The sequence below is a fragment of the Bipolaris victoriae genome (assembly GCF_000527765.1).
Source record: "Bipolaris victoriae FI3 unplaced genomic scaffold scaffold_118, whole genome shotgun sequence".
NCBI lineage: Eukaryota > Fungi > Ascomycota > Dothideomycetes > Pleosporales > Pleosporaceae > Bipolaris > Bipolaris victoriae.
This window is the reverse complement of record NW_014575274.1, coordinates 59,371-81,474: the sequence shown is the minus strand read 5'-3', so window position 1 is coordinate 81,474 and position 22,104 is coordinate 59,371. Positions and strand designations below refer to the sequence as shown.

At 49.4% G+C, this 22,104-nt stretch overlaps 11 protein-coding genes across 11 annotated transcripts; 8 read left to right on the top strand and 3 right to left on the bottom strand.

Annotated features, from left to right (window-relative positions):
* Positions 1–995: 995 nt before the first annotated feature.
* COCVIDRAFT_111168 (hypothetical protein) lies at positions 996–2,129 on the top strand (the record flags this gene model as incomplete). The annotated part of the gene is made up of 2 exons (XM_014696621.1): positions 996–1,228; positions 1,391–2,129. The coding sequence occupies 2 exons, from the start codon at positions 996–998 to the stop codon at positions 2,127–2,129; spliced, it is 972 nt and encodes a 323-aa protein (XP_014552107.1).
* A 1,112-nt stretch (positions 2,130–3,241) lies between these two features.
* On the top strand, positions 3,242–5,235 carry COCVIDRAFT_19783 (hypothetical protein; the record flags this gene model as incomplete). The annotated part of the gene is made up of 2 exons (XM_014696586.1): positions 3,242–3,281; positions 3,332–5,235. 2 exons carry the CDS (start codon positions 3,242–3,244, stop codon positions 5,233–5,235), a joined length of 1,944 nt encoding a protein of 647 aa, XP_014552072.1.
* A 717-nt stretch (positions 5,236–5,952) lies between these two features.
* COCVIDRAFT_111139 (hypothetical protein) lies at positions 5,953–8,010 on the bottom strand (the record flags this gene model as incomplete). The annotated part of the gene is made up of 4 exons (XM_014696620.1): positions 5,953–6,189; positions 6,244–7,477; positions 7,532–7,806; positions 7,864–8,010. 4 exons carry the CDS (start codon positions 8,008–8,010, stop codon positions 5,953–5,955), a joined length of 1,893 nt encoding a protein of 630 aa, XP_014552106.1.
* An 834-nt stretch (positions 8,011–8,844) lies between these two features.
* Positions 8,845–10,148, top strand: COCVIDRAFT_41712 (hypothetical protein; the record flags this gene model as incomplete). Its single annotated transcript, XM_014696619.1, has 4 exons — positions 8,845–9,083; positions 9,142–9,430; positions 9,490–9,744; positions 9,795–10,148. 4 exons carry the CDS (start codon positions 8,845–8,847, stop codon positions 10,146–10,148), a joined length of 1,137 nt encoding a protein of 378 aa, XP_014552105.1.
* An 806-nt stretch (positions 10,149–10,954) lies between these two features.
* On the bottom strand, positions 10,955–12,385 carry COCVIDRAFT_19780 (hypothetical protein; the record flags this gene model as incomplete). The annotated part of the gene is made up of 3 exons (XM_014696585.1): positions 10,955–11,147; positions 11,205–12,281; positions 12,333–12,385. The coding sequence occupies 3 exons, from the start codon at positions 12,383–12,385 to the stop codon at positions 10,955–10,957; spliced, it is 1,323 nt and encodes a 440-aa protein (XP_014552071.1).
* Positions 12,386–12,833: 448 nt separating this feature from the next.
* COCVIDRAFT_30487 (hypothetical protein) lies at positions 12,834–14,451 on the top strand (the record flags this gene model as incomplete). Its single annotated transcript, XM_014696618.1, has 2 exons — positions 12,834–12,855; positions 12,932–14,451. The coding sequence occupies 2 exons, from the start codon at positions 12,834–12,836 to the stop codon at positions 14,449–14,451; spliced, it is 1,542 nt and encodes a 513-aa protein (XP_014552104.1).
* A 313-nt stretch (positions 14,452–14,764) lies between these two features.
* On the top strand, positions 14,765–15,468 carry COCVIDRAFT_41709 (hypothetical protein; the record flags this gene model as incomplete). The annotated part of the gene is made up of 2 exons (XM_014696617.1): positions 14,765–14,889; positions 14,943–15,468. The coding sequence occupies 2 exons, from the start codon at positions 14,765–14,767 to the stop codon at positions 15,466–15,468; spliced, it is 651 nt and encodes a 216-aa protein (XP_014552103.1).
* A 242-nt stretch (positions 15,469–15,710) lies between these two features.
* On the bottom strand, positions 15,711–17,410 carry COCVIDRAFT_30485 (hypothetical protein; the record flags this gene model as incomplete). The annotated part of the gene is made up of 3 exons (XM_014696616.1): positions 15,711–15,827; positions 15,888–17,160; positions 17,208–17,410. The coding sequence occupies 3 exons, from the start codon at positions 17,408–17,410 to the stop codon at positions 15,711–15,713; spliced, it is 1,593 nt and encodes a 530-aa protein (XP_014552102.1).
* A 1,216-nt stretch (positions 17,411–18,626) lies between these two features.
* COCVIDRAFT_30484 (hypothetical protein) lies at positions 18,627–19,622 on the top strand (the record flags this gene model as incomplete). Its single annotated transcript, XM_014696615.1, has 2 exons — positions 18,627–18,922; positions 18,971–19,622. The coding sequence occupies 2 exons, from the start codon at positions 18,627–18,629 to the stop codon at positions 19,620–19,622; spliced, it is 948 nt and encodes a 315-aa protein (XP_014552101.1).
* A 220-nt stretch (positions 19,623–19,842) lies between these two features.
* Positions 19,843–20,325, top strand: COCVIDRAFT_111217 (hypothetical protein; the record flags this gene model as incomplete). The annotated part of the gene is made up of 1 exon (XM_014696614.1): positions 19,843–20,325. One exon carries the CDS (start codon positions 19,843–19,845, stop codon positions 20,323–20,325), a length of 483 nt encoding a protein of 160 aa, XP_014552100.1.
* A 1,575-nt stretch (positions 20,326–21,900) lies between these two features.
* Positions 21,901–22,077, top strand: COCVIDRAFT_111196 (hypothetical protein; the record flags this gene model as incomplete). Its single annotated transcript, XM_014696613.1, has 1 exon — positions 21,901–22,077. A coding segment is annotated over one exon (177 nt), but the record flags the coding sequence as incomplete, so codon positions are not given.
* Positions 22,078–22,104: the final 27 nt, after the last annotated feature.

Sequence of the window (22,104 nt, the reverse complement as noted above, 5' to 3'; positions counted from 1 at the left end):
AGATATAAGGCAGCAGTAATTTTCTCGCGGTAACTCACTAATTTGCCAATGCACCGGTCAAATGCTTGTGTATAGCCAGGTTAGCAATTGGATAGTAAAGATATGGTATAGGTACGTAGGTTTACCATATGTCCGCCTCTACGTACGTATGATTAATGCGCCATTGGCTCTACCCTCAGTTGATGTAACCGTGACTATATCTCTACCCATGGTTCATGCGACCAATATCTTACCCCTACCATGATGCGAGGTTCATCACTGTTAATGCGCTTAGTTGTAGTCTTTCTTCTCCGCAGAATCAAGGTAATAATGACGTGCTTCTAGCCCGTAGATGGTGTAGAAGACGGAGTACAACTTTAGTTATGTATTGCTGAAATTTTCCACTGCTAAAAATACTAGCGGCACCAGATACCTTCCAATCTAGCTATGTTAGCTACTACAAATGGAGCAAAGAAGATTTTAGTGTTTGCTACGTGAACAGGGGCTAGCTAAAGAGACAAATTCATGATATGTTAGCATAGCTCAAACAGTGAATTGTAGAGGACCTTGGAGAAGAAGTAATTGAACCAGCTACTGCCCAAACTGGATCTATTACTGGAATATTAGCCTACCCATGCTTGTCAAGCCCAATCGTGATTCCCGTTTTGGGTTTTGGAGACCGGACTCGGTGCAATACTGCGTACGCAATCGATGCAAACATATAAGATTAACAAGAATTGTACTTCTTGAGATTGATCTAAATCAATGCACAAGAAAATGTATTAGAGAGAGCACTCGGCTAGCTAGCATTGGGAAGCAACGTCCACTGCTGCTGAGATGCTATAGTGTGTGACTCGCACGGCCGCGACACATGGCGGCAGTTGTATGGGTGACAGTACCACGGTAAGAGTGGAGGTATCAAAGGAGTATATAAGTTACCGTAATATCCCAAATTGCATGCTCCTCAAAACCCCGTTGGTATCTCAGACACAGACTTGTGAAACCTGCGCATCGACATGGCGGCTGCGGCGTTGGCGATAACATTATTCGATCTTCAGGGTGGGATCTATATTCCCCCTGTGGACCCTGCCATGGTAGTGGCAACAGTCTGCCAAAAAGCGGTTAGCCGCTTGAAAAGACACTTCCCGCAGCTATTCGCTTTATCAAATCCGGGTCCCTGCAACCTTCCCCTGGAGATTATCCTTATGATCGCAGAATATCTCGACAAATGCGCCCTGATATCTCTTGCGTTGACCTGCCGGGCTCTTCACGATCTCTGGAAACCACACAGTATGCCTCTGCAATCGGATGAGAAAGAAAAGCTATTGGTGTTGCTTGAGAAAGACATTCCATTCCGCTATTACTGTCCTCGCTGTATAAAGCTGCATCGCTGGCATGGGCGCTGGAGCAGGTCCACCATCCCATACTACATGGAGCGTCTGGAATGCAAGAAACGAATAGATCTGTACCTTTCCTTCCTATTATCCTGCGACATACCTTACCATCATGTACGCTTGGTCATGAACCGACATTTTTACGGACCTGAACACGGCTTGCCGCTTCAGGCACTCAGTAAACGAAGGAATTACACAACTCTCAAGCACAGAATCAAATGCTCAGTATCGCGGCATGCATGTATCTTTAACGATGAACTTCTAATACTGACAGCGTTATCCATGACGCAGCTCAGAGGTGACTTGGTATCGCTTAAAAGCCACGTCGAATTTTCTGGGGGTTCAATCTGCGAACATCTCACCTTTCTGCAAGAATCTCCTGCCTGCATTCCCATACCGTTTCCTGAGCTTGCTAAGAAGGGAAGCACATCGGGTCCATTCCCGGCCTGCGAGCCTATATACGGGTCCTGTACTTCCTGTCCAACAGATTACAACATCACTATGAATTGGCAAGGTGTGAAAAAGGGATACAGCATCGAGGTGCTAGTGTATCGCGGGTTGGGCGACTGTCGAACGCCAGAGAACTGGTATTGGCGTAATACTATGGCGAGGTGGGACCCGAGTGAACAAAGTAGATCAGCTTATTCGCCACATAATCCACCTGGAAGTATAAGGGACAAATGGAATGAGGCTGGCGGTGTAGCAGAGATCACTGATGGCGCATGGCGGAGAGCCTTACAAGTAGCTGGATTGTGATAGACATCGCGCGCTTGTCAATGCAATGGCATGTGCCTACTTCCAGCTCCTAGCAAGCTACTTACATATAGATTTATGATTCCTGTTTGTATCTAAAATTCTTTCGAATGCTTTAAGTTACCAAAGATGGCTTTGTAATTTGAAACTCCGCATCGTTCTGTCTTGCAGTCTCCCATGTCCAAGCCCGAATCCACGCGCGTGCCAATTTGGGCGCGCTTTCCTGCCATCAAACTGGTCATACGATAGCAGGAAATGCAAGTGCAAACTCAGGAAGTGCAGTCGCAATACCAAGCCTTTTGCCCTTAAAAATATCAACTTCCCTTCCCTCGGTGTGTTCTTCTTTTCTCCTCAGGCCTGCCACCTTGCACTTTTTTTCTCTCTGAGCCCGTGCCAAATCTTTTTTTCTACTTTGACCATCATGAATGAGTCCTTCGCTTTTTGGTTTCCGTCAGTCTGGACGCTGATCGGTGCCATTTTCACTATTATCTCTTTTTTCCTCTCTCTTTGTCTCGCGCTTGGCAAACGCGATAGTCTTTATGCAATCCGGGAGGCAGTGGATTCGGTCTAGGAGACCATGAATACCCTACCGACTGTGTTCCGGGAAGTACGGGACTATGTCTTAGCACTGAGGACGGCAGCAACCGCGCGTGGGCAGTTGCTTGCCTAGGTGCTAGACACACTTCGTGAATTGAGGATCGAATTGCAGGCGCTGGCCAGTACAGTTCGGGAGATTCACGAAGATGCTGTCAGATTGAAGACAGAACAACAGAAGCCAGCAAATCCTGTTGTTCTCGAGATCTTGACTGACCCCTGGAATTCGACCACAGGTCACCCGAAGATCCAGAGAAGGTTTCGGCCTTTCTCCTTTCAAGGTTACTTGAGAGCTCAAGCCGAAGCCCTGGCAAGAGAATGAATGAAGGCCGCGCCCGATCCACTCCACGACGTTGATTGATGACACTACGTCCAGGTAGTGGTGACTGTTTTGGTTTTGGACATTGCGGAGGTGAGTACGCTAGTGCCTGATGACTTACGTCATATTCGACGCGCCCCACCAAAGATTCCGCTCCTACTGACAACCACCTCTGCTAGTAGATACATTATATGAATATCAAATGGCGCAAGACGGCCATCTACTGCAGCGACCACTCTACGGTAATATAGTTTTTCGTCGTCTGCGACCCTACTAACGTCTGTATCTGCAGTTTTCGATTTGCCCGAAGAGCTCCTGGCCACCCTCACACTCAAGGACCAGCACGAACAGTCGCTCCCAGAAACCCCCCCTCAAGACCCAAACACCGCGAACAAATCTTCCGACAACGACTCCACCCCGGCGAAAGCGACCTCATGCAACCTCTGCGGCCTCAACTTCGCGTCCCTCACCGATCAGCGCAGTCATGTTCGATCTGACCTCCATGGCTACAACTTGAAACAGAAGATAAAGGGCGCTAAGCCAGTGAGTGAGGCCGAGTTTGAGAAGCTCATTGGAGACCTGGATGAGAGTATATCGGGCTCCGAGTCATCAGAATCGGACGAAGAAGAAGACGATGGCGACGGCAAGGCGAAAGACTCTACCCTCAGTGCGCTTTTGAAGAAGCAAGCTCATATCACAGATCCCGGGTTCGATGTTGCCTCATCCAAGAAGCAGAGTGGCCCTGGAAAGCCTCCGTTGATTTGGTTCACATCGCCCGCACTGCCGGACAACACATCGCTGGGTATATACCGCGCCATATTTTCGAATGCGGAGCAAGAAGAGGAGTCGCACATTCTAGAGACCATCCGGAGCAAGCAGCTGTCCCCGAAGCAACCTCCAAAGATCAAGGCGAACGAGGGTGGTGTTCCACTGCCCAACACGGATATTGGGCCACACTACTTTCTGTGTATGATTGGTGGTGGGCATTTTGCAGCTATGATTGTAGCGTTAGCACCCAAAATAGGAAAGAGACACAACGGAGTAGACGAGCGGTCAGCCACGGTCATCGCTCACAAGACTTTCCACCGATACACCACCAGAAGGAAACAGGGAGGTTCACAATCTGCCAACGACAACGCCAAGGGGAATGCCCACTCCGCCGGTTCCTCGATACGTCGCTACAACGAGACCGCACTCGTCAACGAAGTACGCGAACTGCTGAACAGCTGGAAGAGTATGATTGATACTGCGGAGCTCATATTCGTTCGCGCTACCGGTGCAACCAATCGAAGGACGCTTTTTGGTCCTTACGAAGGACAAGTGCTGCGAAGCAATGACCCGCGTAACAGAGGTTTCCCGTTCAGTACACGCCGAGCGACTCAAAAAGAGCTCATGCGTGCTTTTGTTGAGCTAACTCGGGTGAAGCAAAGCACTGTTGATGAGGCAGCACTTGCTGCCCTGAACGCTTCTCAGAAAGAAGCTCCAATCACAGCTCCAGCTCCGGCAAAGCCCAAACCCAAGAAGCCAACGAAAGAGGAAGAGGCCGTCTCCTTACACACATCGCAGATTATACCAATGATCAAACGCTCCAAAGTACCTGCGCTCCTAAACTACCTCAAGACCAACAACATCCCACCAACATTCACATTCCTGCCTGCCAATTACCACACGCCGACTCCCCTGCACCTTGCGGCATCCCTCAACTCAGTTCCCATTGTCATTGCCCTTCTCACAAAAGCGGGCGCAGACCCGACATTGATGAATGACGAAGCTCGGACACCATTCTCACTGGCGGGTGATCGTGCGACAAGGGATGCATTTCGCGTTGCACGTTCCGAACTCGGCGAGTCTGCATGGGACTGGGAGAAAGCAGGCGTTCCAGCAGCCATGACCAAAGCTGAGGCTGACAAGCGAGATGCGCAGGAAAAGAACGAGAAGGCTGCAGAAAGTAAGGCCGAGGCTGATCGTAGGAAAGCAGAGACAGAGCGGGTGCGTAAGGAGAGCGAGGCAGAAGAGGTGAGGAGAAAGGAGCAACGACTGGGCAAAGGCAAGGCTTTGGGCGCGTTACCTGTCAAGACTGGCGCCGACCTGAGAGAAGAAGAGATGAGGGGATTGACACCAGAGGCGAGGGCAAGGATGGAGAGGGAAAGAAGGGCAAGAGCAGCTGAGGAAAGATTAAGGCGAATGCAGGGCTGAGTACGCGATAGGCGTTGTGCTTGCTAGAGAAGCTACAGGGTTACAGCATGCCTGAATACACTCTTCGCGCCATCCATGGCATTTCATGCCATCATGGAGGCCACACGAGCATACTACTTTCGCGTACATTGCTTTGTGAAGTCAACACTACCATTTTTTCACTCTACCCTTGGTTCGATATATCAGAGGCTGTCCAGTCGAGGATCATAGCTGTGGTGGAACTCAGGCTGATGGGGTGGAAACTCTAAGCGGGCATATCGCTGTGCCTCTATCATGTGCCGTGCCAGACCGTTTTTCCAAAAAACACCGCTAACATCAATTTTCGATCTCTGATTTCTGGCACATACGACCATCGGCGAAGTATCGCACCGGATCCCGTTCGTTCTCCACACGTTAAGTCTTCGACCGGCGGACTAGTAGTTAGGTGGGTGACCACTAGCGAATCCCCGCTGTTGTATGTTTTTGTTGTTTCTTTTACTTTTTTGTATACTTGGTGTCTTCTTCGTGGAGTGATTCATATTGTTGTGAAATGTACAGTGCATAACGTTGTCGTAGACTTGCATCTCATTGGCGTTGAGCCATTGTTGTGGGATTTGTGTTTACTTCAGTAGTGTATTCCGCTGGGAGCTCTATACTTTTGCTCTGATTTCCCAAAAATTCTATAAAGTCTGATAGTGGCAGTTAGTGAGGAGCAGTAGGCAAACAGCAGCCCTAGTTCTACCACGTCTCCTGCCTATAACGTCCAGCCTTTTCCATTCCTACCAAGTACGCCTCTGCTCCTTCTCTATCCAAGTTTCCATGCTCTTGGAACCCTTCAATGAGTGCCTCGCGGATTGCTTGAGGCATCTTACCCGAAGAGCCACAAACATATATAATACCAGACTTGTGGTAGAGGTGCGAGAAGATGAGGGCAGATTGCTGGCGGATGAGATCTTGCACATAGACTTTTTGCCGCTGAAGAAGATGTTAGTGAGGAGAAGAGAAAGAGGAAATGAGATTGTAGCTCACTTGGTCTCGAGAAAAGGCTGCAAAAACGGTTAGTGGGACGCCATTGGATTGCAACTTCTCCCATTCGTCCTTGAAAAAGTAGTCTGACTCTGCGTTTCTGCAGCCAAAGAATAGTAGATCTTTTGCTTGATCTTGCACCTGGTCTTGCGAGTGTCCATTCTGCGCTTGTTTCAATTCTTCCCGCCACAACATGCGTTGGTGGATTAACGATCGCATCGGTGCTACGCCTGTTCCGGGCCCGACCATGACGATGGGTTTTTGTAGCTCCTCCTTGCTCACGCCGAGGCCTCCCTGCGAAAGTGTAACGGTAATCTCTTGGTCAGGTGTAAGAGAAGCGATATATCTCGTTGCTACGCCCTGCCTGATTCTTTTGATGACCGTCTTATATTTGACAATTGCAATCAAAAGCTCGATCTTGGTTTTTTTCTCCAATTCTGCTGTTGGGTTCATCGCACTGGCAATACTAAACTGTCTTCCCCGCAATACAGGGATAATACTACACACGCGCTGCCATGGTATTCTGACAGATTCAAACTCCTGCAAGACTTCCAGGATGCTTCGGCGTGGACGCGTCGTGTAATCGTAGAGCTCGTCGATATACTGGGGATCTGTGAACTCGATGAGACGCTCTTTGTGGAATTCGTCGGTGGTGTAGTGGGCAAGTTGGGCGAAGAAGGAGCGGCGGGGGATTGATATGATGTCAAGGTGATTGGTGAGAAGTTGGCGCAGAGTTACTGTACTGTTGGGATCCAAGGTCCGAATTGGAAGACTTGCAGTTGGTGAAGTAGCTGGTGAGGATGGAATGAAGCGTAGAGGGACATCAGCGATCGAGGCCCAATCCATGCATTCTAGAAAATGGGAGACGTCCGAAGGAAAATTCTTGGGGTATATGGTGAGGACATCGCCTGGGACGTAGGAGCGAACTTCTGGTATTTCAAACTTGAGATGTCGGACATCTTGCCAGTGTGTGGTGGGAGTAACACGTTCATTGCTCGTAACCTTTGCAGTCAAGCCACCAGGAACCTTGAGGAGGTCTGATGGAGGAATGTCAGGTGAGTCTTCTTTTGCTTCAGGCTTGGTTGAAGGTGTTGACGTCTCATCAGCAATTTCAAGTAGCCATTTGGGGTCTAGGAGAACATTGTCCGGTATTGGTTCAGCGCCGTCTGGAAGAGGATACGTTTCCAGGAGGTGTTGCCGAAGTTTGGTAGACCAGGGAAGGAACGAGCCATCGATACTGGAAAAGTCAGACACATTGTGTGGCTACAACAAGGTTGACATGTTGACATACCCCTCTGGATGCTGTTCATCAGATTCACCACGGTCACATATCGCCTGGGCTCCGAGTTGAATGAGGCGATTATAGAGTTTACGATGGGCCCAGTTATATTTGGGATACGATGTGTCTCCCAGGCCAAACGAGGCAAACTTCATCTGATACAGACATCCTGGGCGTAAGCGAGCGCTTCTAATGGCTCTCCAGAATTTCTGACTGTTTGGGGGCAGATCACCCTGGCCCGTGGTGGAGATTGCAATCAAAACAACATCATGCTGCAACAATTGTTTCTACTCGAGTCAACAAGGCCCTGCTGCACGCACTGGCACGGCCATTGACTGACATACAAGACTGATGGCGTTCAGCTCAGCAACGTCGGTGTCGAATCGTAGGCGTTCAGCGATCCTCCCCATTTCCTCGGCCACATCTTGGGCATTGCCTGTCTCGGAGCCGTAGACGACCAGCGCGCGACGTGGTTGCTGCAGGGCGGGCATGGCATCAGGGAGCGGTACGGTGAGACTAGCTTCAAGGAGACTCGTCGAGAAGATGAGATTTGACGGCTGGCCCCCCAGACCCGTCGCATGAAGAAGCGGTGCACTAGCGGCCACGTCAACGGCAGCCGGGTCTTTTTGCTGCTATCGGCTTCTAGCGGCAGTGGGGCCTGAGGCAACTGGCTGCGTCGTCGACGTTGAGCTGTGGCGCAGGCGGGCAGGGGGGGCTGGAGTGTGTGGCGCCAGCTACTACCTGTAAGGCGCATTAGCTAAGCAGCACCTGTGTCGGAGTAAGTATGCACACACGACCTGCATATGCAAGTAAGGAATTAGACAGATAAACAAATGACCATATATTTTGTATATACACACAACTTCATAGACACTACACAAACAATCACGCCAGATGCTCCTCCCTCCCGGAAGCATGCACATACATATGTGGCGCAACTAATCAGTGGTGCTTCCCTGCGCGAGTGGGCCGCTTCGACTGCCGCTTCGGGACAAGCCCCATGGCCGCTCTCTCTTCAAAATAATCTGCCCAGGCCCGCAGCCCTGCTCCCTTCCCTCCCCCATCAAGTCAAACAACAGAGACAAACCAAGCACTCCATCAACCCAATCCTCTCTCAACCTTCCCCGGGCTCGTAGCTACCCACTCCACACCCCCCTCGTCAACAGTTCCACCAACAGGCGGTTCGACAATTCCCATCAATACTTCAATAATCCACTGCTGTTCAAGGTTACCTTTGCCGGTTTACCAGGACTCCAAGTTTCCTCAGTCACTCTACACGTTCGATTCTTTACTCGTGTTCGTCAACCCTTAAAACTTCAGCAAAAATGTCCGCACCTATCGACAGTGTCACCGCCCAGATGGCCACCACCTCCCTCACCACCGACAACACTGCTCCCGCACCCACCACCACCACCACGGAGAGCACCGGCGCCCAGCAGCCCACCGCAGCCGAGGACGAGGCTGTGCGTGCGAGCGCCGCCGAGGGCAGGCGACTTTACATTGGAAACCTCGCGTATGCGACCACCGAGGGGGAGTTGAAGGACTTCTTCAAGGACTACTTGGTGTATGTGGGCCCGCCTTCTCCACATGACGCCACTACCTTAAGCTAACACGCTGTCCAGCGAGTCCACGACCATCCCCACCAACCCGCGCACCTCGCGCCCCGTCGGCTACGCCTTTGTTGCCCTCTCCACCCCATCCGAGGCTGAGCGTGCTATTGCTGAGCTCAACGGCAAGGCCATCCTCGACCGCAAGGTCTCCATCCAGCTTGCTCGCACTCCCGAGGCCCACGCTGAGGGAGCTGGCAGCGGAGCCGAAGGCAACACTGGCGAGGCTCGCCGCCGCACCTCCACCCGCGGACGTGGCCGCGGTCGTGGCCGTGGAGGCCGTGCTGGACGTGGAGGACGTGCTGTAAGTACCGACAATAATGACTGTATACTCGTGGACACAGACTAATCATGTTTGTCAAGAAGACCGACGCTGAGGGCGCCGAGCCAGCTGAAGCCTCCACTGAGGCGGCCCCTGCCGAAGCTGCTCCTACAAATGTACCTGGCCAAGTTGCCCCCCTCACCGAGACTACGAACGAAGCGCTTACAGCAAAGAAGGGCGCCGAAAAGGCCGCTGCTCCCCGCGAGCGCAAGCAGCGTGGTCCTCCCGAGGATGGCGTTCCCTCCAAGACCAAGGTTATGGTTGCCAACCTGCCTTATGACCTGAAGGAGGATAGGGTACGTGTTCTCTGAAACCTAGGATTGGGCCTATACTTACCAAACTACAGCTTCTCGAGATCTTCAAGGACTACTCACCTACCCAGGCCAAGATCGCTCTCCGCCCCATCCCCCGCTTCATGGTTAAGAAGCTCCAGGCTCGCGGTGAGCCCCGCAAGGGCCGTGGTTTCGGTTTCGTTACCCTCGGCTCAGAGGAGCTCCAACAAAAGGCGTGTGCCGAGATGAATGGCAAGGAGATTGAGGGCCGTGAGATCGCCGTTAAGGTCGCGATCGACTCACCCGGCAAGGAGGACGACGCACCAGACGCGCCCGCTGAGGGCGAGGCCCCTACCACTGAGGCCACCACCACCAACGCGACCCCTGAGAAGGTTGTCGAGAACCCTCCCGCTACCACCGCAGCTTAGGTGGTTGCGTCAGCCTAGACGCATGCTCCCCTCGCCGAGCCGTGTGTGGCATTGCAAGGCGATGTGGATTTGTGCTACGAAGAGTTCTGGCCTATGGACATCTGCCATTTATCATGATAGAGACATATAGGCTAGAGCCTTCATCATGTTAGTTCGTTCGAGTTATCGGTTTATATCCGCAAAAAGTGGGGATTCGGAGTTCATCAGGGCACGGTGTCTATGGTGGACTATTTCGGGTTCATTACGGTTACGGAAGACTGAGTTAGCTAGTCCGAGTTATGAGATATGGGTTCAATGAATAAAGAAACGAATACAAATATACGTATAGATGGATTTCTGTGTTCCTGTTGGATCTTTGAAGCTTGGGAATCACAACGTTTATGATATTCTCTGCGTTCGCTTGTGCGGCTCTTTAAGAATTCATCTGTGAGATTGATTGTTGTTTTTGTTGCTATTTACAGAATACGCATTGTTTACCTTGGCATGTTTACAGAGAGCCAGTTGTTTGATTGGCTTTGACATAAGTACAGGCACTCAATGCGAGCTATGGCTGTTTGGAGAAAAGGCGCAGGAAACATGATCACGTGATGACAACATTGGAAACTTCTATCTTGATTGGCAAAAAAGGAAACAAAACAAAAAAAATACGGAACAAGGTAACGTAATACAAACAATACGTCAGAATTGTGGTATCATGGTGAACCTATGCGCGCTTGCCTGACCACCAAGTTGTGGTAGCAGCATCAGAGAGCAATTGTAATGCGAAACGCCAGCGTATGCAATTTAAGAAAAAAGAAGGCAGGATGCTAATGGCTGTGGGAATGAGCATGGCCTATTTGCGTAATAAGTGGAAGTAGCATGCCAAGCATGACGATGCTGACGTCTGTCTTGGACATGCGGTTGGATCCAGAGTAAGCTTCCATGTAGCCGTTTGCAGTCGGGTCTTCATGGGCGTGCTGTGAGGCTGTTGCATCGGCCATGGAGTGCATAGCGACGTATCTGTTACGTTACTGTTAGCAAAGAGGGAAATACAAACTAAGTGTGAATCGAGCTTACAGGAAAGTTCCTCCAGAGAAGCAGAGTACCCAGCCCGTTGCCCACGTCAATCCCTCATCGCCTCCCAGGTGGTTGCGTCCGAACATGTGGACAATGGTCCAGGTAGCCAGAGCACCAGCAGGGGCTGCTAAGCTGAAGAAGGCGAGGTGAGTTCGTGCCTTGCGCTTGGATAGGCCTTGTTTGAGGAGAACGGATGTAAGTCCGAATGCAGCAGGTGCCTTGTGGAGCATAATGGCAAAGAAAATGACAAGAGACAGAGATGTAGACTCAGCAGTCGACGAAGCGCCCAAAGCAATTCCATCGGCACAGGCATGGACTACGAGACCAATGGTGGCTGCTGGTGTCTTCTTGGTAGGTGGTGGGGGAAGCCCAGGTGTTGCCAAGGGTGTAACAGCGGCGCTCTGCATGCCCATTCCGTTCACACTCAAAGACGAAGAATTGTGCGGTCCACGTGCTAGGTTGGAAAGAGAGATATGCATGGGCTGGTATTCGGGTTGTCCAGAGGCCAGGGCTTCGGGGAGATGTTCGACCAGGAACATGAGAATGTAGCCGAGGATCAACGCGACTCCAATGTATGCATGCGGGCTCGATCCGTCGTCATGGCCAGCCTCAGCATGGCCATGGGGCTTCTCTTCATCCTCGGGTGCGTGGACACGAGTATGCCCCTCCTTGTGGCCTTCAGTCGAATCATCGTCTCCTCCCTTTTGCGGATGTGGGTCCTCGGTAGGCTTCTCCGCCTGCCGTGCGTATTTGGCCTTGTTCATCTGCAATTCAACGGCTCCACCAAGGTTCTTTGTTTCTACCTGGTCTGCCCTCTTCCATGCGGGGAATTCGGGCACGTGTAGTAGGTCTCCTTGCAGGCTTCTTGCTGATAGAATGGCAGGCTGGGCCACACTGCGCACACTACGCGAATGCGCATGCGTTTTCATTCCTGCGCTATACATGGTCTCAATGCCCTCGGGAATGATGACGATCAGCGATGTTCCCACTAGCACGCCGGTGCCAAGGAGTGTCATGGTGCGCAGTTGGCGGGTGGACAAGTTAAAGGAGAGGGGGAGGATGCCGGCGAGGAATGAGCTGGAGCCGTTAGCATGATCATTCTGTGATACTATCAATATATCTACTTACGCAATGCCCATTACTGTGCTCAGCGCGAGCAACATGAAGAGTCCGTCCCACATTTTGACAATGTATGGAGTGTCGTCTCCCTATAAGCGGAGGAGCGAAGAGAAGGATGCGCCTGCTATGCAAAAGAAAAAAAGAGCGAACAATTTCAGCGCTTCAATCAACACTGCCCATGCCCCTCGAGTAGTCGGCCGTGTCAGTGGTGGGGGTTGGATTGGTGTGGGCGGTGTGGTTGGTCTGTTGTCGTGGACGTAGCCGCAACTTTCTTGAGGGCTTGGGTTCCACACTGGTCGGCAAGGCGCAGGGGCGGCCGTCATGGCGTAGGGCTGAGCTAGACGCGTCTCCCGTCGCGCTAGTCGTCTACCACTTTGCGCGCAAACTGCCTAGCACAACCACTCTCACTTACTTGGTGATACTGTTAACAGCACATCGCGAGGTCGTTTAGTATCTGCCGAGTGTAGCAGAGCCATTGTTTCTGTGACTCAAAACCACACACTTATCGCCATGGCGCTTGATCTGGATGAATGTACGTGCTTCGCGCAAAAGCTTCAGACAATAGTAGTCTTGACAGCTTGCATAACTCTCGTACTAACGTTCTCTAGGGGTTACCAACTCAAACGAATGTTTTCACCTTAATCTTTACCGCACAGCCAACGAGGACGGCCCTGAGCGCATTCTCGAATCCTTCAATCCCAGCTATACATACACCCTCATCGAGGAGAATGAGACCATCGCGGGGTACAAGAACCCCAGCATCGAGCTAGATTTCCGCGCCAACGACCTGAAGCCAAAGCTGAAAATCTCCTTTGACCAAGAACTTGACCTCAAGAAGATTTCCCCAGATCTAAACCAGGTGAACCTATCACCAGAGCTGTTCCGCGAGTACCTCCCAGATTCCATTGGCGATGCTGCGAGCGCGACTTCGGCCGACTGGAAGCCTCCTGGTGAGCTCGCCAATGCCTTTACTCTATACGGAAAGCAGTACGAGATATGGAGAGCCTCCATGACAGATACCGAAGCGCGGCGCATCTGGACAAACATGAGAATCTTGGCAATACTGTTTATCGAAGGCGCTACAACAGATGGCTTGGACGATGAGGAGACTCTGGATCGCTGGACGTTATATCTGCTGTATGAGGTAACGCCGCTGGAGGACAAGACACTATCGCCCTACACGCTCGCCGGCTTCTCCACAACCTACCGCTCTTGGATCTTCCCCACATTCGAGATTGCGCGGGCTACAAAACAGCTGCCATCGCCTGCTGAAAGCAACAGCGGCGAGACTGGCAAGTACACGCCACCTCGTCTACATCAAGACCCCGAGACTTTCCTCTTCACAGACAAGCTCGACCTTCTTCAAACGCCGTCAAGAGAACGCATCTCGCAATTCCTTGTCATCCCTCCATATCAGGGCCAATCGCTTGGAAGCCGGCTTTACGACACTATTTTCCACGATCTAGTATCCAAGCCCTTCATCTACGAGATTCCCGTAGAGGATCCTAGTGAGGCGTTCGATGCAATGCGGGACTACAGCGATATTACGTATCTTCGCACTTTGCCCGCATTCCAGAACCTGTCGGTCGCTTCAAATCTGCCCCCAGAATCCTTGAGGAAAGACTCGCCTATCCCGCGAGACCAAATTCTTGGCAACGGAACGGATCTCGAAGAACTCCGAAAGGAAACAAAGATTGTGAGCAGGCAATTCTACAGAATGGTTGAGCTGCATCTGTTATCGACTATTCCTCCGAACCACCGCAGTCGATCACGCATTACACGCAAAGCGAAATCGAGCAATGAAAACGATAGAAGATACTACTTCTGGCGTCTAGCCCTGAAGCACCGTATTTACAGCCAAAATGCCGACGCTTTGGATCAGATGGAGGATACTGCCGAGCGCGTTGAGAAGCTAGAGTCTGCAGTCGACAGTCAGCAGGAGGAATTTGAGGAGCGTCTAGAGGGCCTTGAGAAGCGCCAAAACCTGGCAGCTGATACCACATCTGCCTTGCCAGCTGGCGCGAGGGATAAGAGGAAACGAGCAGTTGTGCTTGAGGATGACGAGGACGACGAGTGGGAGGATATGGAAGAGGCGTCTGTTGCAAGCTCAAAGAGGATGAGGTCGTAAAGAGTTGATCTGATGCTAGGAGTTGAGCTATGGTACCTGGTGTCTTGGACATGATTCGAACCCATTGAGGAAATCTCAGACTAGAATAGTGATTAATGACTTGGGCAGCATGCCCCTCTATATCGCTCTTTCACAAGTGCTCCCAAATACGGCAGACCATACGTCCGGCGATTGCAGGCTAATCTCCGCGCGGGGCAACCTAGTACCCCACGCCCAAATTTTGGGAGACTAAACATTCACACGACCAGCATCACAACTTAGAAGATATACGAATAACACCGCTATTCAAGGGTCACATAATCCCACCTCCACAATGCCAGACCGACAATTCAACCTTACCGTCCTCATCTCAGGCAATGGCTCCAACCTGCAAGCCCTCATCGACGCATGCGCATCTGGAGCACTGCCAAACACTCGCATAACACACGTCATATCAAAGTAGGATGGCTTGTGTGTTTGCAAAGTCAAGCCTGGCTAACATGCATTCGCAGCCGTAAAGCAGCATACGGCCTCGAACGTGCCGCCAAAGCCTCAATACCAACAACATACCACAACCTCGTTCCATACAAGAAGAAGCACCCAGACGCTATTGACACGGCCCGCGAACAATACGACGCCGACCTTGCGAAAATCATTCTCGACTCGAAACCGCGCCCCGACCTCATTGTATGCGCGGGTTGGATGCACATTGTCACTCCGTCTTTCCTCACCCCCATCGCCGCCGCCAACATCAAAATCATAAACCTGCACCCTGCACTGCCCGGCGAGTTTGCCGGAGCGGGCGCTATCGAGCGGGCGTGGAAAGCTGGAAAAGAGGAGGGGCTGAAGAGAACAGGCGTTATGATTCACGAGGTAATTGCCGAGGTGGACGCTGGCGAGCCAGTGTTAACAAAAGAAGTGGAGCTGAAGGAAGGGGAGAGTTTGGAGGCGTTGGAAGAGAGAATTCATGCTGTGGAGCATGGGGCTATTGTGGAGGGGACGAGAAAAACGCTGGAGAAGATTGGTCGGGGAGAGTGAAGGGAAGATTATGGGATGGATGTATGATACCCAAGATGTGAAATGTTAGGATGAAAATATATCATGACAATTCAGTGAAGGAACTTTGGGGAGTTGATGCCGAAGAAGCTTCCCGCATTTAGCAACATCCAGCTCGCCTCTTCCACGGCAAGACTCGTGGTCCGATACTCTCTATATGTAAGCATAGAGTACCTCCATCCCACTACTACCTACACTCGGCCTGGCCCTAACCTTACCCCTGCCTACTCTTGGGTATCCCCGTATGCATTTGCCATCCTACTTCTAATCATTTCTGCCTTCGCCACTGATCGGGGGAGCACATCACAGGTAAATTCCTTCGGTGCCAGCTCGATTCCCGGCTTTAGTTGTCAATAAGCGTCAGCATTGTATACCATTCGATTGGATCTCATGTCACTTACTCTTTCATATGAATCGAGATCATACCCACCGGTCCCTGAATCATCCTTCTCGAATTCAAATGCCCAAAGGAAGCTCATTATGGTCAGTGCCATGTTTTGGCGTGCCAGTGCCTCTCCTGGGCATGCTCGGCGACCAGCTCCGAATGTAAAGTTGTTCCGAAACCCTGTCGTGTCGACGCCCGGTTTCGTGCCAAACTCCGTCTCAAGGAATCTTTCAGGTCTGAATTCCTCTGGGTGGTCGAAGAAATCTGGGTCATGGGAGATACCATGCACATTCAGGAATATTGTGGAATCTTTGGGGATACGATAACCTTTGTAAAACACTTCTGCGGTACTAACATGGGGAATAGCAACTGGGGCTGACGGTTTGTATCGGATGACTTCGTCGACGATGGCGCGAATATATGGGACATTTTCGTAGTCTTTCAGCCTTGGCCAGCGGTCAGGACCTACAACTGTATCTATCTCTTCTCGCGCTTTTCTCTGAACTTCAGGGTAGTTGATCAGTGCAATGATAAAGGAGTGAATAAAAGTTGCAGTTGTTTTCACTCCAGCGTCCATCAAAACCGCGCCTATGCCAATGATTTCGTCTCGAGTCATGCCAGATTTGGCCTGATCCGATACCAGTGATTCCATGTAACATCCTGTAGAATTCTTGCTCTCGACTGCCAGCTCGCATTGCGCAAATAGGGAACCATATAGCTCATCCCTAACGGCACGCGCTTTGTCCGCGAGCCGTTTCCAATATGCCCATCGCTTAGGTACGTATTGAAGTGGCCAGAAAAGATCGATTGGAGGGTGTGCGCCAGGGTCCAGGGATTCGCTAAGAAGTTTAATTCCCAGGAAGTATTTCTCTGCAGCCGAGCCTTCATATTTGGCTACACGTACGCCATAGACGTTCGTAAGTATAACCGATGCTGTTGTGCGGTAAACGTGGCGGTAGAAGTTCTTTGGATCTTCTAACATATCGTACATGCATTGCGAGATTTCGTCTTCTTGAGTTTTCAAATCTTTCTCAAGGCTGTCCCTGGTAAGAAAGTTGCGTACAAGTTGACTGCCACGCTTCCAAACTGGGTTTTCCATGTTTTCTAGGAACATATTCTGGCCCCTTGTTACACGGTGGGCGATCTTGGATTGGGGTCGATTTCCAGTACGAGCGCCATTGGTTTCGAGTACATGTTTCACAGCTATTGGTGAAGAGATGACGATTATAGTACGATTAAATATCTTAAGTGAAAAGATATCGCCATACTGTCGTGTCCATTCCAGAAACCTAAGACTGTGAGCTCGAAAACCCTCTTGGCAAAGATCAATACATACTTAATGTGAGGAAAACTAGTCGGGAAATCCAGAGCGTTCCCCAGAATAAGCGTCATATGTGGGCCTGGTGGCATATCTTTGTCACGGGCTCCCACATTGCGAAGCTTGAGAATCAACGACACTAGAAGCACAATTGCGATGCCTCCCAGTGGAATGGGAGGCAAGCTAGAGTTCAACTCAGCAAACACAGAGAGAAGTGTCATTGTCGCTGTTGGAGAGAGTAAGCATGACGGTCGCTGGACATGACACGATTCCTGTTCTCCAATATTCTTGGTTTGATTAGTCAGAATAAGGAAGGTAGCATACAGAATAGAAATAGGCATAGCTCAAGAATCCTTTCAAGTGGTACTACCTCTTGGAACCTAAATAGCCGGATAAAAGGCACGCCAAACATCAGCCCAAATCACGGCGAATGTCACCATAAACAGTGTTGTAAAACCCGTAAAGTATGAGAAGTTTTCCTACTTGTATAATGATTTATTGACTTAACTACAATAGCTAAGTAGTGTGTGGTGTGGGCGTTATTAAGGAGTCGCGCTGTTGTGGTAGGGGCACTTTTTGTCCAGCGATTTCAGTTCCCCAAGAGACTACAAGTTTCTGTAAGGATAGAGCATTTCGTTTTCTGTTCTTTCCTGGATCTTCTATTTAATCATTTCTATCAAAATCATCATTGCAAGTGCCGACAATACTGCAGTTGTTTGCTGGAAGCTTAGTACGACACTATACCATGGGTTGTTGTTGACTCGAATGCTCGCGCAGTTCCCTTTTTGTTTTCCTGCAGTTCTCAACTGTCCTTTCTAGCTACTCACAGTATCAGACTGGGGAACAGTTCATCTGCCAAGTCGTATGACCGCTTCTTGGTTGAATTGCTTCATTGAATTAACTCAAAATCGCAGTTAGCTAGAGGATTTCCAATCAAGATATAAAATCTTAAGCTCGCTGGGTTCATCCGTATATTGGATCACGTCAGTGTGTAACCTTTGTGCTGTAATGTTTTGGCAATTCTGATCGATAAGATCACGTGATAGACAAAACAGTCCTGTTGCAGGCGCCCATTGATCAATCAATCCAAATCTAAAGTCCCCGAAGGATGGATTCTTTGCTTCCAAGTCTGTAGAATAAGCACTGCACTTCCTTAGAGAATTAGCAAATTAATATGAGTGTTCATCTGCTATATGTATAAAGTCCGATCTCTGTGACTTATATCACTTTGCGATCATATAGTGTGGATGTTCTCATCTTATTACTTAAGCTCTTCTATCAATAATGTCACTTCCATCTGGAATCTGTTGCCCCCAGGGATGCCCCTTTCATGAATCAGTCCTTCTCAAACTCCCTGATTTACTTCCACTGTCATTGTTGAGAGGGACAGACCAAGAATGGCCATGCACATCTGTTGCCCATCCTCTTGAGAAAAGAATGGAGATTGAATCTCTCGATTTGATCAGAAGCTTCAAGAGCATGTCTGAGAAGAATATGGAAAATTTCGCCAGATACGGGATCATGACACTGACTGCTTGGGCTTACAGACGCTCTGATGCAGATCATTTCAGGCTTGTCTCAGATCTGATGCACTTCTTCTGGATTATTGACGATTTCACTGATAACCAATCACTGCTCGAGAATGAAAGTCAGGTTGCGAACTTGAAGCGCATCCTAGTAGATCCTACCTATACATCATCGGATGATGGAGTTCTGGAGAACATGTGTAGATCGTGAGTCTACGCAACGATCATTACTTTGATCTACTAACATTCGATTAGATGGTGGAACAATGTCCTAGAAATACTCGAGCCTCCTTCCACCACGAAGGATCTGTTCGTGCGCCATTTTATATGCTATCTTGATTCGGTTGTGGAAGAAACACAAGATCGTGAGACAGGCCGTCTGCGCAGTCGTACCGAGCATTTCGATATCCGTCGACGTAATCTTGGGATGGTGCCTTCAATGGACTTTGTTTGCATCCGATTTCATCTTTCAGATGATATGATCAACCACGAAGTCATTCAGAGGATGACAATCACTACCACTGACCTTATCGGGATTGCCAACGACATTTATAGTTACAATGTTGAGCAGGTCAGTGGCCAGAAAAGCGTCGCTTGTAATCTTGTCGATGTTGTACTGCGTGAAAGAGGAAGAGGTGTGCAAGATACAATGGATGTCATGGGAAAGATGTATCGCAATCTCTTTCTTTCCCTTATCGATGACTACAATCATCTCCCGACATTTCAAGATACCGAGCAAGATCGAGTGCTCAAAGAATACGCACTAGGCATGTTGGATAGGGTTGAGGCCAACGTGGAATTTTCGCTTGGTAGTCAGAGATACTTTGGATTAGAAGCTGGTTTGGAAAGGACAAGGGTTGAACGTATGGTTAAGCTCTTGCCACATAGGGGATATGTTACTGTATGAACTAGTGTAGTCCTCGCATAATCAGATTAAGAATCTGAATTTCTCTCTATGCCCTTCAAATTTTTGACAGTGTCATTGGAAGTAATAATACTGATTTAGTAGCGTTATTCGGCGAACTCCATCATCCATAGCGCCCAATGACGTCACTAACAACCCGCGCAAACATCTCTTCGCAAACATCCTCTCTATTACAATTGCTATCCTTAAACAAACCACCACCATGTCATCCATAGCCTCTGATCCAGACAAAGAGATAGATGCGCGCTCCATCTCTGCGCTCGCATCAACCCGGCGTAATCTACGATACCTATACGACCCCAAAACCGCCCCCAACGTCGTTTCTTCGCGGCGCACACGCGCACTCCTACGGGTCCTACGATCAAGCATAATTTTTGTTTTCTGGCGAATAGTCCGATATGCCAAGTACGTTGCGATTGGGTCTCTAGTGGCAACGGTGGGCGCAGGGGCTTTTGGCACGTTTGTTAGTGGTGCGGGGTTTGTGCTTGCGCCTACGGGGATTGCGGGCACAATTTTTGCTGCAACAGTATGGGGAGTGGGTCGGTATGCAGTTGGGAAGGTAAAAAAGAGGTGGGGGGTGGGCAGGGGTTATGAGGATGAGGAGGAGGAAGAGGAGTTGCGGGAGATGAGGAGGAAAAGAACGGATGCGAGGATGGAATATGGCGCAGAGGCTATGCCTTGGTAATGAAAGTCCTTCAGTTGTTAAGAGGGTGTTAGAGGTTGTTGGCTTGTCGGAGTGGTTTGTATGCTACAGTCCCTTGCCTGTGGACAAATCTGAGATACGGCATTGGACACTTAATCACAGCACCTCTTGTCACTGTCGCATACGAATCGTCGGCACCTTCGAGGCATATGCACTCATGTTTCTTATTTCCTTGTCAAGAAAAGGGGAAGGACGAAAACGGAATAGAGACACTCGAGAAATGCAGCATGGTGGCCAAAAGCGTCTATGGATACCAAGAAGAGTAACCGAAATGTACGTTTCATTCATCACGAGAATATTGTATCAGAAAGTCTGGAGGTCCGCAAACTGGTGGTGGACAGGTCATCAAACCGAAACAAGCCAGACATGAGAATAACCAGTGGTTGAAAATGACAGCGTCAACGACGAAGCGCTGTGCACATGGGTATGCTCGTAGCCGCCCACCTGACATTTCAATTTGTAAACATCTTACAAGCTGTGTTTTCAGTATACCCGTTGTTCAAAGATGGTTGTACACCAAATCAACAAAATCAACTAAGCTATATTCTCATTTGTGTAAATATTGATTATTTTTATTCTAATACCTAACTTAATACCAACAAAGTCATTTGCACAACACACAAACCCTTGATCCATGCACACCCTGTCACCCGACATCAGTCCTCTATCCACACCGCCATGTGACCAAACATAAAGTATGACACGTTAATTCCCCCCCCCCCACGTCCCAAACAAACCCTCCCGGACTTAGAATAAAGAGCCCAGATTTAATAAGGTAACATGCGATAAATTAACTCCCTTGCCAACTCTAATCCCCCAAGCCTGGCGCCCAGCCCCCAATCGCTTGACACGAAAAAACTCAAATCATAACATTTTGCATTTGGCGACCAACACCACACATCCCTGGTAATAACGGCTTTGTAATAATTAACAAGGTAACATTAATCTAATTTCAACCCTCACAACTCCTGATAGCCCTGACTCCACCTCCCACCCCCCTTTATTCCATAGACCTAGCCACATGAACACACGAAATAACGATGTTGTAAAAAAAAGCAAACATTTCATTCCGGCTACGCCCTTCCCTCCCCCTTCGTGCGCACACCTTTACATACACGAATGCAATCCATACATATTTCCATAGTTGAATTTTTTTCTCTCCTTGTAAATTAGTAATGAAAAATAAAAGACCAAAACTCCCCACCCACCTCGTTCATAACTGTTGCAAAAAATAACCTCCGCAACTAACATCCCATTTAATTGCCACCCCAACAGCGACAAAAAGAAAGAAAGATGAGGGGGTTTGCTATAAGTAAACTTATGGCTATAGATGTAAAATATAGAGAAGGAAACTTGCTTGCCAAGTTTGATTTTGCAACACAAATGAAAAAAACGCCCTTACAGATGCAAAAGCCAAAAAATTAGAGAATTCGACAAAAAGCGAAAAAAATAAAATCGATCCGGGAGGGGATCGAGCCTATTGAGTTATCTTCATGGTATCTGAACAAAATAATGAGAAAAAAAAAGTTGAAAAATAGTAAGAAAGGTAAATAAAGGTGGAACGTTAGAAAACAACACTTTCGGTTGAAATATGTGTGGACATGGAGGTTTGGGGGAAGGAACCGCTTCATGTACATTTTTTTTGTGGTTGAACAACAAACAGGCGCCATTTTTTTCTCTTTATGTGTGTGTGTGTGTGTGCTCGTCATCGTAATCATAACCACCACCACATGAGAAGGGGGGTATATAATTGTGTCTGTG